The following is a 14,521-nucleotide window of genomic DNA, read 5'->3' as shown; positions in this document are numbered from 1 at the left end:
GGTTTCTCTGTATAGCCCTGGCTGTCCTGGAACTCACTCTGTAGACCAGGCTGGCCTTGAACTCAGAAATCCACCTGCCTCTGCCTCCCAAGTGCTAGGATGCCCGGCTTCCTTCCTTCCTTCCTTCCTCCCTCCCTCCCTGCCTCCCTCCCTTCTTTTGAGACAGGGTTTCTCTATATAGCACTGGCTGTCCTGAACCTGGCTTTGGAGAAAAGACTGGCCTCAAATTCACAGAGATCCACCTGTCTATGCTTTTGCCTGCTGGAGGCCTTTTCTTAATTGTAGTTTCCTTCTCTCAGATGATTCTAGCTTGTGTTGACATAAACGTAGCCAGTACAACTGACCCCTTGTCACCTTGACATGAGTACCTCACTGCTAAGCTACAACCCTTTTTCCCATGATCATATGTTAATATTGACATTACCATATAAAACATTTTACAAACTTAAAAAGTCCTATAGTCTACAAACTCAAACACTTTAAAATTCAATCTTTTGGTGGGCTGTGGTACACCCTTTAATCATAGAACTCCGGAGGTAGAGGCAGGTAATCTCTGAGTTCAAAGCTGGCCTGGTCTACAGAGTGAGTTCTAGGACAGGCAGTGCTACACAGAGAAATCTTGTCTTGAAGAACCAAATCAAACAAATAATTCAGTCTATCAGCTAGGCTTCTGTAAAATCAAAAATAAGTAAGTTAAATATTTTCTTCCTTCAAGAAGGAAAAATCAGGGCATACTCACAATTGGACCAAAGCAAAACCACACTCCCAACAGTGTAAATACCTCAATGTCCAGTGTCTGGTATCCACTCGTGATCTTCCGGATAACTCCAGGGTTTGAGCCACTTCTCCAGCTCCTCCTTCTGCAGCATATACAGCTTGTCTTCTAGACACCACTGACTCCTCTCTAATGCTGCTACTGTTCTTGGTGGTCATTCTGTGGTACTGGCATCCACCAGTGGCCTCTTTCTGGGACTCTATCTCTGCCACAGTACTAAGCCTCCATGTCCCCTTCATGCCTTCAAAGCCAGTACCACCTGGGTGACTGCTACACTGCCAAGTTCATCTGGTTGTGGGAGGGACAGGCTGCTTCTGTGTGCTACATAGCTTCTGTGTGTTACCTCACCCCAAGGGATCACCATCAGAGGATTTCATCTCAGTGATTGATGTTGGTCTCTTCTCAGTCACCACTGATTTCTTAGCTCTAGCTCACCATCATTTTTCGAGACAGGGTTTCTCTGTGTAGCCCTGGGCTATCCTGGAGCTTACTCTGTAGAGCAGGCTGGCCTCGAACTCAGAAATCTGCCTGCCTCTGCCTCCCGAGTGCTGGGATTAAAGGCGTGCGCCACCACCGCCCGGCTCAGAATGACAGATTCTTAATTCAAATCAGTAAACAACCCTGATAGAGGCTTCAAATTTCCCTTTGAAACTTCACAAGCCAAACCTCCGTCTACATTGCTCTCAACAATCTTCCTAGCTCCAACAGAGCAGCCCACTGAGCTCTCAACACTTACTCAATGGCTTTTTTCTTTTTTAAGCCCAAAGTTCCAAAAGTTCTCCCGCAAGCCTCCTAAAAACATGGTCCTGTTGTGATAGCAATGCCCCACTATGCTGATACCAACTTGTCTTAGTTAGGATTCTCCTGCTGTGCTGAAACATGTAGTGGGAATGATTTATTCCACTTATGCATGAGGGCAGGAACTCACACAGGACAGGACTGTCTTGCAGAGGCCATAGAGGATGCTGCTTACTGGCTAGCTCGGCCTGCTTTCTTAAAGAACCTAGGACCACCAGCCCAGGGATGGCCCTACCCTTGATGGACCAGTCCCTCTCACATCACTCACTGACTAAGAAAATGCCCTAGGTGCTAGAGATACCTGGACAGTGAGGAGCAGTGGCTGCTCTTCCAGAGGACCCAGGGTCAGTTCCTAGTACCCACATGACACCTGAAAACCATCTGTAATTACTTCCAGGAGATCCAGTGCCCTATTAACTCTGAGCATACCAGGCACAGACAAACATGCAGGCAGAACATCCACATATATAACAAAAATAAATCTTTAAAAGTAAAGAGCTGGGAAAGGTAGCACATATCTTTAATTTGGCACTTGGGAGGCAGAGGCAGGCAGATCATTGAGTTTGAGGCCAGCCTAGTCTATAGAGTGAGTTTTCAGGATAGCCAGTGCTACATTAGAGATGAGGTGATGGTTGACTAAGACAAGCGTTTACTGCTTGTCTTAGTCACTGTTGTATTGCTGTAAAGAAACGCTGAGGAATGCAAGTCTTACAAAAGGAATCATTTACCTGGGGGCGTGCTTACAGATTCAGAGTTAGTTATTACGGCAGGAAGCAGATAGGCTTGGCATAACCCAGAGCTTTACATACTAACCCACAGGCGGCAGGTGGAGAGAGACTCTGGAATAGTCATGGGCTTTTAAAACCTCAAAACCCATCCCCAGTGACACACGTTCTTCAGCAAGTTCATTAAGCCTGCAAATATATAAGCCAGTGGGGCCATTCTCACCCAAGCCTCCACATTGCTCAAGCACAAGGATCTAGGTTTAGATTCCTAACACTCGAAAACCCATGCATGGCTGTTCCCAAGCCTGGAACCCCAGTGCAGAGGGGAGAGCAGAGATAGGATTGCTTGGGCTTATTGGCTGCCAGCCTGATGTCAGGTTCAGGGAGAGACCCTGTCTCTGAGAAATAAGGCAGTGTGACAGAGCAGGGCACCAACATGTGAGACACACACACCCAGAGTGGGGTCGGGTTATATACATTAGGTGACGGTGTGTACCTTTTACTTCATGGTAACCTCAGGAACATTTTGTGTGGTAATAGTTTAAGCTACTTGAGAGGTGGGGGTAGATGCACACACCTTTAATCCTATTGCTCTGGTGGCAGAGGCAGGTGGATCTTGGTGAGTTTGAGGCCAGCCTAGTTTAAAGAGTTCTAGGACAACCAGGGCCACACAAAGAATCCCTGTCTTGAAACACACACGCACCCCCACACACACACCCCCACTATGCCACACCACACACAAAAAAGGCTGGGAGATGTAGGCTAGCAGGTGCCTAGGAAGCAGGTTGTGCCAGTTAAAGCCGTGCTACCAGTTACCAGACCATAGGCTCTACCTAAACAACTGAATATACCTAAGACTACTCTGAACATCTGTTTAGGACAAATTCAAGCTGGTGGTGGTGGCACACGCCTTTCATCCCAGCGCTTGGCAGGCAGGATTCCGATTTCGAGGCCAGCATGGTCTACAAAGTGAGTTCTAGGACAGCCAGGCCTATACAGAGAAACCCTGTCTTGAACCACCCCCCTACACACAAAGAAAAGGACAAATTCAGCTTTAGATGAGATTAGGGGTGGTGGGAAGCTTGTTGAAAATGGAGACCTGAACCTCTCTGGAGGACTAGTTAAACACTAGATATTTTGTTAATGTTTGAAGCAAGCAGTTCCAGGGAGAGAGTGGGTAGAAGTCAGGAGTGAGATTCAGGGAGATAGGGTCAACTTTCTTGCCAAGCCAAGAAAGAAACCTGGGGTGTACACAGTGACTTGTGGAACATAAGGTGTTGGCAACTTTGACTGGAGGTGATATGATCAGAACAAACCATGAGCACATGATTGACAGTGGAGGCAGCCCTTTAAAAGCTGTGATGAGAGAGAGGAAAGGTGGGTGGGAGCCGTGGGTAGGTGGGTGAGAGGCGTGGTGCACCTTATCTATATAAACTGCAGGAGTTACAGGATTTATGTCATGAGAGAAGCTGGTAATAATGGGGCAGTCTTTGGGGGATAGTGGGTATACAAACTGACCACCTCAATGCTGTGGATCCAGAAATGGTGAGTTGTGTCATCCATGCCCGCCCCAAAGCACTGAGTTAGAAGAAACATAGTAGAGGAATGTTTTGTTGTTGTGTTTTGAGAGCCTCTTGCTATGTAGCCTGCTATCAGTTTCGCAACATCCTTTACCCTTTGGTCAGTTGTAACAGTCATTGTTCTGATTCCACTTGAAAAACAGGGCTTTAGGCTTACTGTGTTATAGTAAGAGCAGCAGTTCTAAAGAGCCAGTGTTAAGTTTGTTAAAGGTTCCCCATAGGCTGAGATGCCCTGCTTCTCACTTATAGGAGGAACTAGGCCTATCACATTAGCCCATCAATACCATGTGGTGAGGGTGTTTTTTAAGTTTCATGAGGAAAAAATTGAAAGCACTGAACTCTGATAATGTTTGTAATAATTAACGACTAAATACCCATAAGTTAAATACTACATTCAAAAGTCAAAAATGCATTTCTGTTTTCACAAAAAGTCAATTTAGATGTTTATAATAATAAAAGTTATATTTTTATATTCTAAAGTGCTCCAAGGAAGAAAGAAACATTTACTGATATGAATGTAGTTTCTTGGGGCTGGAGAAATGGCTCAGCGGTTAAGAGCACTGACTGCTCTTCCAGAGGTCATGAGTTCAAATCTCAGTAACCACACGGTGGCTCATAACCATCTATAATGAGATCTGATACCTACTTTTGGGGTGTCTGAAGATAGCTACAGTGTACTTATATATAATAAAATAGGCTGGAGCAAGTGAGGCTGGAGCTGGGTGTGTGGGGGTGGGGTGGGGTGGGGAGGATGTAGTTTCTTTATCTAGATTTCCAATCAATATTTTGGAAACTTGAAGCTGGATATGATAGTGCATGCGTTTAGTCCCATGGCCTAGGAAGCAGAGGCCAGAGGAACTCTGAAAGTTCAAGATTAGTTTAAACTAAATAGTGAGTAATAGGCCATTCAGAGCTATATACTGAGACCCTCTGAGCCTCAAAAAAAAACCAAAACCAAAAACAAAAAAAAACAATGCTTGCATGTATGCATGCATGTGCATCATATAAGGAAGCCAGAAAACGAGCCGGGCGTGGTGGCACACACCTTTAATCCCAGCACTCGGGAGGCAGAGGCAGGCGGATTTCTGAGTTCGAGGCCAGCCTGGTCTACAGAGTGATTTTCAGGACAGCCAGGGCTATACAAAGAAAAACCGAAAAAAAAAAAAAAAAGAAGCCAGAAAACAAACACACTTGTCAGAAACTAAGGTGTTACCTAAATCAAAATCCAGAGAATTGAAAGTTTGATTTTTGATGATGGGAAATCCAGTTGCTAAGTATAAATTACTGTGCTGCGTGTTAGTGTAGCAGTTCTTACCATTGGGATCTCTTAATTTCCATCAGGATGTGGCTCTCAGAGTTGGTAAATGTTTCTTTATATCTGTTTCACTGCAGCTTGTAGGGCAAAGTAGCTACAGAGACAGTTGAAAACATTGTACACCAGAGCCTACAAGGTAGTGCATAAACATTCCTCTGAGGCAGAAAGAGGAAACAGTCAAGGTCAGCCAGAACTATGTGGGGGTGGGGCAGGGGCAGAGACGGACGGAGGGAGAGAGAGAAAGAAACCATTCTAAACTGAAGAGCCAGCCACAGAATGAATATTTAAAGCATTGAATTTTCAGTGCCCAGTGGGTGAGAAGGTTCATGGAGCGGGGCTCAGTGCACACAGTTCTCTATGTAGCTCTTCCTTCGTGGTGCAGAAATGCTAGGCTCGCAGACTTTGTCTCCCTGATTATTATGATCTCAATTCATGGTGAAAAAACTTTTATTGTATAGTGTTTCAAACTTAGAAAAGTTACTAAGAAGTGATGAGTCTGGGGGATGACACCTTTGATGCCAGCTCTCAGAAAGCAAAGGCAGGTAGATCTCTGAGTTCAAGGCCAGTCCAGTCTACAAAGCGAGTTCCAGGACAGCCAGGGAAGGACACATAGAGAAACCCTGTCTTGAATAAAACCAGAACTAGAAAATCCCAGATACCCTTACTCAGATTCTGCAAACTCTGTGTTCGTATTCTCTTTTCGTGTGCAGAGCCCTGTGTCTGCAGGATAGAGCCTGGAAGACTCTGTGATGTTAACTATTTCAGATTCTCTTATGAGAATGTTCCTTTCATTATCTGTAGTGCAGTGGTTAAAGCTATGAAGCTCACATTGATAACAATGTGATCTCCAAACTGTTTTAATGTTGCCAAGCCCGGCTTGGGGAGCCACCCTTGTGATCCCCACACTCAGGAAATGGAAGCAGGACAAAGAATTTAAGATTAGCCTGAGTTATATAGTAAACTTAAGGTCAGAACTTTGGCTGCAAGATGAGTTGTCAGTAGGGCTGGAGAGATGGCTCAGTAGTTAAGAGTGTATCCTTGCTGTTCCCAGCACCCGTCCTTGTTTGGGCCACTGACAGCCATCTGTAACTACAGCTCCAGGGGATCTGACAGCTTCCCCTGACCTCTGCATGCACATGCACATACCCGCACAGAGACATGTACACAGAGTTAAAAAATAATTTTAAAACATAAAATTTTCCAACATAAAGAACACTGAAACCCTCCCCTCCCCACACCAAAACCATCAACGGAGAAGAGCTACACTTCAGCGTCTTTATAAAAACATTTTTTTAAGTTGCCAACTAATGCAATTTAAACTAACTTACTTATTTTTGTAATGTGTTAGAGGCTTTTCATTTGTGAGCTTTTACCGGGAAATACATACTTTTTTTTTTTGGTTTTTGAGACAGGGTTTCTTTGTGTAGCCCTGGCTGACCTGGAACTCACTCTGTAGACCAGGCTGGCCTCGAACTCAGAAATCCGCCTGCCTCTGCCTCCCAAGTGCTGGGATTAAAGGTGTGTGCCAGCACGCCCGGCAAGTACATACTTTTTATTGGATCAGCCCCAGTGCATTTCTACAGCAGACGGACAGTGTCTTTTTTATAGTCATTCTAAGGATTAGATGTCAAAATAGTCAACATTCTCTTCAAGGGAAAATAAGTAGGTTAAATAGGCCAGTTCTGTTACTGAATAGAATCAAAGTTTGAAATTCTAATGATCCGTTTTTCTTGGTTGTAGCCCCTGTCACAATGAATCTACTCCCACACGCCATTTTCTGGGGACCTTACAGAAATTGCCTCTTCAGGCAGGTAAGGAGCAATCGAATGTCTTGCTGACTCTTCGTTGGTTCCCCCAACCGGAAGTTGGAAAAACTTAGGGTTGTTAGAATTAAAACCTGTTGGAGCACATGTGTGTGGTCTTGTAGCCTGGTGTGTAGCCGTCACTGGAGCCTTGGCAGCCATGTCATTGTCTGCCTAGTACTCTGTATGCGACTGTCATCCACTGCTGTGTATTTGTTTCTAGCACTTTCTGCCACAGACAGTCTTGGCAGTACCGTGGCCATTTCAAGGACTACTGTGTAGATTTAGAATTCCTGGGTCAGGAACCCTGTGTGAGCTGGGCCTGGTGGTGCTTGCCTATAATGCCGGCCCTCAGTAGGCCAGGGACAGCGAGATAGTAGGTTTGAAGGCAGCTTGAGCTATAGAGTGAGGCTCTATAACAGTTGATGTATTTCAGTATTTAGGCCAAAATGTTCTCCAGAGAGACTGTTTAGTTTGAGCGCTGTGAGTAGAAAGTGCTGTAGAGCAGCCCCTCCCTCCTCAGCACTATGGAGTGAGAACCAGTGGTCTGGGAAGAGTGCATTATCTATTACCCACATATGTGATTTGTATATAACACCAAACGCTATTTATAATGGCCCATTACTATCCCTAGGAATAAAATGAGCTGGTTGATGAGAACCTACTACAAACATGGGCACTAATGGGAACCCTTGTGGCTGTTACAAATTAGAACTCGGTGTCAGAACCGCAGGCAGAGCCAACAGTACACCTGAAGTCTTTTTTGTTCTGCAGAGACACAGCCTCTGTACTCATAAGGCCACAATCCATGGGGGTCGTGGCCATCTCTGCTTACCAACATACTGTGAAAAGTTCAAAGGGACATTGAAGAGATCCTCAGTGGTTAAGAGCATGTGCTGGTCTTGAAGAAGACCTGGGTTCTGTTCCCAGTGCCCATGTTGGGCAGCTTACAGTTGATACAGTCTGCAGGTCTTGGTGATATTGGTTTTCTCTGCTAGTTAAAGAATTAAGGAAGAATTTTGAACAAAACAGGTACAGCAGAGAATGCTCAAGCATCGTACACAGAATCAACAGTTAAAGAAAGGGATTCCCCTGGATAAGGAGACACATGCGTGCAGGCTCATGTGTGTAGCAGAACCATAGAGGAAAAGACCTTGGTAGAGCAGTCTCTACTCAAGGACTGGGCTTTTCAGACCCTGAAGAGTTTTCTGCTCTTAGCTGCTTCAACTGACAAAGGAGTGACCATCAAGGAGCAGCAGTCATGGTCCTCAGGGGAGGATTGATCTAAGGGGGACCATGGTAAAAGATAGAGCACCAGACAGCCATTTGGTGGTGCGTGTATCTTTGGAATTGTATGAATGAGGTAGCATTTGTAACATAAAAAGTGACACTTTGGAAGTATCATAATTCCTACTGAACATAGTTAGAAAAATAGCTGGGACAATTTTGCCCTTAGGAGCAGAGTAGGCAAGAACACCATCCAGAGACTCCTCAGCAGGCTTTGTCATAGGTGTCAACGACATTGATGATTTTTCTGTCACCATCATCTACCATAAGATGTACACTGTGGGGGATGTCATTTGTCTGGCTTAAGAGCTCAAGGAACCTTTCTTCAGCCATTGGGTTTCTTCTGCTACGACCTCATAGGGAACAGACAAGGTTAATAGAAAATTCCTCAACCTCATAGTTAACCTAAGTTTGCTTACTAAGGTGAGGCATAGCTGTGTAAGTGAGAACTTTGTATCAGAGTCTTGTTTCCAGAAGCCTGCAGAAAGCCTGTGGCAGGAAGCAAATCACATTGCCAGCCAGCAATGCTTCTGCCCATATGCTAGCGGGAATGTCCTGTGGAGATGGATAATAGGGGCCAAACCCAAGTGAAATCTAGATTCCATTTGTTGAAGTCACCACCAGACATTAGCATCCAATTGACATTTTAAAAGAGGAATACCTTTTTGTAGGGTTCTTCAGTAATGTTCCAGGGACATCATTTTTTTTGACTTTTGTTTTGTTTTGCTTTTGTTTGTTTGTTTGTTTTTTGAGACAGAGTCTCTTTGTATATCCCTGGCTATCCTGGAGCTCCATATGTAGACCAGGCTGGTCTCAAACCTGAGGGATCCACCTGTCTCTCCGTTCTGAGTGCTGGCATTAAAGGTGTACACCACCATACCCAGCCCATTTTTGATATCTTGTGTAATTTCCCAAACCTGTGAGTTTGACCACAGGGTATCTGTCAGGGTAACAATTGGTTAGGATTCAGGACGTCATATCACAGCTGTAAAAAGTACCCTTCTAGAAACAGATACGGCCATCAGGAAGCAAATCACTAATAAGAAATTGATGTCCAAATAACATCTCATGTTGAGCATAGTGTCTGAGGACTGATAAAGAAACATGATCATGGGCTGGAGAGATGGCTCAGCGGTTAAGAGCACTGACCACTCTTCCAAAGGTCCTGAGTTCAAATCCCAGCAACCACATGGTGGCTCACAACCATCCATCATGAGATCTGATGCCCTTTTCTGGGGTGTCTGAAGACAGCTACAGTGTACTTACATATAATAAATAAATAAATGGTTTAAAAAAAAGAAAGAAAGAAACATGATCATTTTAAACCTGGCTATACTGTCCTGCTGGGTGTTGAAGACTATGTAGGTGGCCAAAATTAATTTTTATACTTTTCTTTTTCTTTCTTTCTTTCTTTCTTTCTTTCTTTCTTTCTTTCTTTCTTTCTTCTTTTCTTTTCTTTTCTTTTCTTTCTTTCTTTCTTTCTTTCTTTCTTTCTTTCTTTTTTTCTTTTCTTTTTTTTGGTTTAGGTCAGTTGAAGCTCTGGTCCTCAAGGGTAACTTGGTCTTGGGCAGAGCTTCTGTCTCCTCTAGTCTTTTTTTTTTGACAGTCAGTGCCTCTGTTAGGCTAAGTCAAAGGCCTTGTTTGACCACTGCTTCATTTGGGAGTGTGGAGGATTTTTTTCCCTTCTTTTGTAGACTGGACACTTATTATAGTCCACTCCTCCCTGAACAGCGAATGAGTTACCTTCCACAGTTATAGTACAGGACATTTTTGAGAGACACCCCATAGTTCCCTCCGACTTAGTTGACCTTGAAGGATGAGGGGGAAAAACATCTAATTCCACTAACCACGTTGGTTTATGCCTCCAAATATGGTTGTTGAACACCCAGAGGCTCAGCTACACCAGTTAGGTGTTTTTAGTGTTTGGGTAAAGCTTAATTGGAAATTAAGCACTGTAAAATAAGCCTTGACTGGACACATCTAAGTCTGCTATAGCTAGCATCTGTGGGTCTGTCCTGTAGTATTTATTTAGCAAGGTCTTGATGATCCCGAAAGGACGAGAAAATTTGGAAATAGAAAATTTTAGGGGAATTCTCTCTTGTTAAAAGAGCAGCTCTAATTGAAGGATGACATTGTAATTCAGAGCTGCCTAGGAGAGCCACTTCTGATTTTCATAGAAAGTATTTAGACCATGCACTGGTTGAGGAAGAGACTAAAACCTTCTCCTAAGCACCTGAGGGACTTTAACTTACTACAGTCATCCAGGAGGCAAGCTGATGGGGAGTTAGAAGTAATCTTGGAAGATTCTGTTCCAATCATTAAAGTGAAAGTAAGATTGAGAGAGATAGATGGATGAAGGTTCACCCAATCCTCCTTGAGTCTCTCAGCCCAGCATCTAGAAAGGGCATACATAGTGTACTGGCTAGTTTTGTGTCAACTTGACACAGGCTGGAGTTATCACAGAGAAAGGAGCTTCAGTTTGGGGAAATGACTCCACGAGTTCCAGCTGTAAGGCATTTTCTCAATTAGTGATCAAGGGTGGAAGGGCCCATTGTGGGTGGTGCCATCCCTGGGCTGGTAGTCTTGGTTCTATAAGAGAGCAGGCTGAGCAAGCCAGGGGAAGCAAGCCAGCAAAGAACTTCCCTCCATGGCCTCTGCATCAGCTCCTGCTTTCTGACCTGCTTTGAGTTCCAGTCCTAACTTCCTAGGTGATGAACAGCAGTGTGGAAGTGTAAGCTGAATAAACCCTTTCCTCCCCAACTTGCTTCTTGGTCATGATGTTTGTCCAGGAATAGAAACCCTGACTAAGACAAATAGCCAATCCAAGGATGGTTGGTGTGACCTAAACACACCAGGCTGCTTCCTAATGTGGGGCCTGAAGTTCAGGTATAACTGGATGTGGTTGTCGGATGTGTTTTAGTTTCCTTCTAAACCCCATCCACAGGACAGACAGAGTTCCCTACAGACACACCCTCATCAGTAGGGTAGATTGGGTAGATCAAGGTTAAGATGACATGCATTCTGTGAGACAGACCTTTTTGTTTTTTATATCCTCTTCTGGGGTCTAAATAACGGTCACTTTATTTTTTTGTGCTGTGAGATTTAAGTAACCTCTATCTCCTGCACAGGGGAATAGGACTCCAGTGAATCTGGAATATTAGCTGAAACAATTTAAAAGGGGATCAATTATTGTGTCTTAGGGTCTACCAGATCTTGGAAGATCCATTTTTTTCTTTTGAGCTATAAAAATTTTATTATTATTATATTATTATTATTATTCCAAATAGGAAGCAAACATGTTAAACACTTGTGATTTTTTTTTTTTTTTTCCGAGACAGGATTTCTCCGTGTACCCCTGGCTGTCCTGGAACTCACTCTGTAGACCAAGCTGGCCTCGAACTCAGAAATCCACCTGCCTCTGCCTCCCAAGTGCTGGGATTAAAGACGTGCGCCACCATTACCAGCTCACTTGTGATTTTTTTTAAAAGAATACTGTCTAAATATAACTAAGCACAACAAAACCACCAAACGAGACCACTCCTCGGATAGAATAAAAGTTTACTGGGGATCAGACTGCCAGGCTGTCTTAGCAGGGTGGAGAATAGCAGCCCAGCCTGGGGCAGCTAGAGCCTTCACAAGGTTTTTCCGTCTTGGGAGATTTTTTTCCCTTGTCTTGACTAATAGGTTGTGAGGTGAGCCTAGCAGGAGTGGTCGGTCTGTTCCCGATGTAATCATTCCCGTTTATGGGTAGAAGATATCCTTCTGAGGTGGGTGGCTGGTTAGGGAGAAATGAGCAAACTACAGTTACCTGATGAACAAAGTTCCCAAGTCACTGAGTTTCTGAGAAATGTTCAGGGTCAGGTTTCTGTTCCCTCATGACCATCTACCCCAGCTAAGCCTGGGTAGCCACTGTAGCGTATTGGAAGCTGTGCCACTGTCTGAGGGGCCCAATTTGTGACCCACCACTAAATTAGGAGGGCACTTCTTGTAATTCATCATACGTAAATTCGGCTTAAATCCCTGTACTCTAAAGAATAGTAAACAATATATATATATATATATATATATATATATATATATATATACACACACACACACACACACACACACACACACATAGAGAGAGAGAGAGACAGGGAGAGAACAGAGAAACAGATACAGTGATAACCAGAGGGTGCAGTAGGCACAGGAAACTTTATGGAGACTGCCATATTTGGTTTATGCCATGTGGTTACATTTACCAAGATGACAGTGAAGTCATATGGCATTGGCCTTCTTTATAACATTAGCAATGATGGCTGCTGACCACATGGTTGCTTCCATCTTAATGAAGCCATCAGCCAAGATGGTGACAAGCTATATGGTTGTTTTTCATTCAAGGTTGGCCCAGCTCCCTCATAAGGTGAGCCCCTTTCCGTTCAGGCACAAGAATCTGTGGGATCCACACATCTCACAGATTAAAAGTGGACCTTTATGCCCTTTTCTTTCAACAGACACTTTGGTTAGTTAGCATGGATGATGGTTGTAGGAGGAAGCAGTACCATGTCCTCGACAAAATAAAGAAACGGAAGAAATTCTGTTGTATACGGTTAGGGAGCAAAGGAGCTCTGATCATTGTGAGGTCTCTCATAGCTTTTTTTTTTTTTTTCTAAAGAGAGAGAGAGAAGAAATTTAGATATCATCCAGTTTGTTAAAACAGTAGTTACCCTAAGTTTCAAAGGTGGCAAGAGACAAGATAGGAGATCCCATGCTTTGAAAAATCCAAAGATTTGCCAGTCTCCACATTGTAATTATTTCCCTAAAAATATCCTTCCTTCAGGCACCAGAGGCAGTGATCAGAGCGAGGCACCACTGCTGTGGTGCCAGACTAGGTTAGTAAAATAGTTTTAGAGCCTGTTCACAGGCTTCTAGTCACCAGTTTAATTGGCTTCCTAGTGTACATACTCTCTTCCTTGTAAGAAAGAAAATAAAATGACCAGTTCTGTTCCAGGACAGGAAGGTGCCAGCTGCTTAGTGGACACACCTTCTTATCCTTTCAGGGTTTAGCCTGATTTCTGAAGAGTCGGTGTTCCTCAGAAGAAATCCTGGATGAGCCCCCAAAGTGAGAAATCTCGAACTCTGCAGTCAGAACCAGCAGTTGAGTGGAGTTCATTGTAGGGTGGGGAGATGAGACACCTGCATGCAGCAGACACGGAAAACAGTGCTCTGCAAAGCCAAGATTGAACTTGGGAAGCCAAAAAAATCTAGTCTCTTTTCAAGGGATCAGTATTTTAAGTCGATGGAGAGTTTTTCCTCCCCTAATTTAAGGTTTGTCAATTTGAAGAAAGATGATTGTTGGTTGTCCCAGAACTGTTCTGTGTCAAGAGCTGACCTTGAACTTGTTGAACCAGTCCATGGGGACCTGCTGTATAGGGACAAGGCCTACAAGGCCTTGGTTTTAAGCTGCCAGGCTTTTGTCTCAAGTCAGAAGGTGAGGGAAAAAGCTGTCTCAAGTCAGAAGCTGGGCATCCTATAAGGATGCCACCTTTATTACCATGCCATGACTCCCTCTCCCCCTCTGTCTGCCTACCCAGAAATCTAACTCCTGGTCATCAAGCCTACCTGTAACTCCAGCACCAGGGGACCTGACGTCTTCTGCATTTGGCTGTCACCTGCACTTATGTGATCACATGAGTGATCACAAACACTCATATAATTACAAAATAAAAAGAAGAGAAAGAAAAGTCAAGAGGAAACCCTATAAATGAAACTGAGTGTGGTGGTTGCTACTCTAGCACTTGGGAGACTGTAGCAGGGACACTGCTTTGAGCTTGAGGCCAGCCTGGCATAAAGAGAAGACCCTGCCTTTAAAAATGAAAACAAAGAAAGGTAGCAGGAAACATTGAACACTGTGCCTGTGGGTGTCTGCTGGGTGTCATCACCAGCCAGTTCAGAGAGAGCAAAGTGAAGGGTGGATCTTGCTCTCCTTACCTGAGCCCACCAAGGGTAACCACGCAGACACAGTTTACAGCCAGTAAAGTAAGTGGCTAACCAAAGTGGGTTCTGCACAAGCAGGCTGTTTAACAGAAGCTAAGATAAGTTAGCTGGGGCATCTTGACCTCCTCCTAGAATAGAATTGGGGAATTTTCCATGGGATTCTCTATCAAGGCAGTTAAACCTAAAATGGTCTCAGCAAGAATCCAAGATTGATGCGGTGTCTTGCACTGTCACACTCTGACAAGCCTTTTTTTTTTTTTTTT

General features: G+C 44.1%; 1 protein-coding gene across 1 annotated transcript in view; it reads left to right on the top strand.

The window, feature by feature from the left end:
• The window catches only part of Pisd (phosphatidylserine decarboxylase), a 50,246-nt gene that overhangs the window by 4,184 nt on the left and 31,541 nt on the right, over positions 1–14,521 (top strand). The window contains exon 2 of the mRNA XM_021210269.2: positions 6,934–7,004. Within this exon, the coding sequence (XP_021065928.1) occupies positions 6,934–7,004 (71 nt within the window). The remainder of the gene's footprint in view (positions 1–6,933; positions 7,005–14,521) is intronic.

The sequence above is a fragment of the Mus pahari genome, chromosome 13 (assembly GCF_900095145.1).
Source record: "Mus pahari chromosome 13, PAHARI_EIJ_v1.1, whole genome shotgun sequence".
Classification (NCBI taxonomy): domain Eukaryota; kingdom Metazoa; phylum Chordata; class Mammalia; order Rodentia; family Muridae; genus Mus; species Mus pahari.
This window is presented reverse-complemented; position numbering and strand designations above follow the sequence as displayed.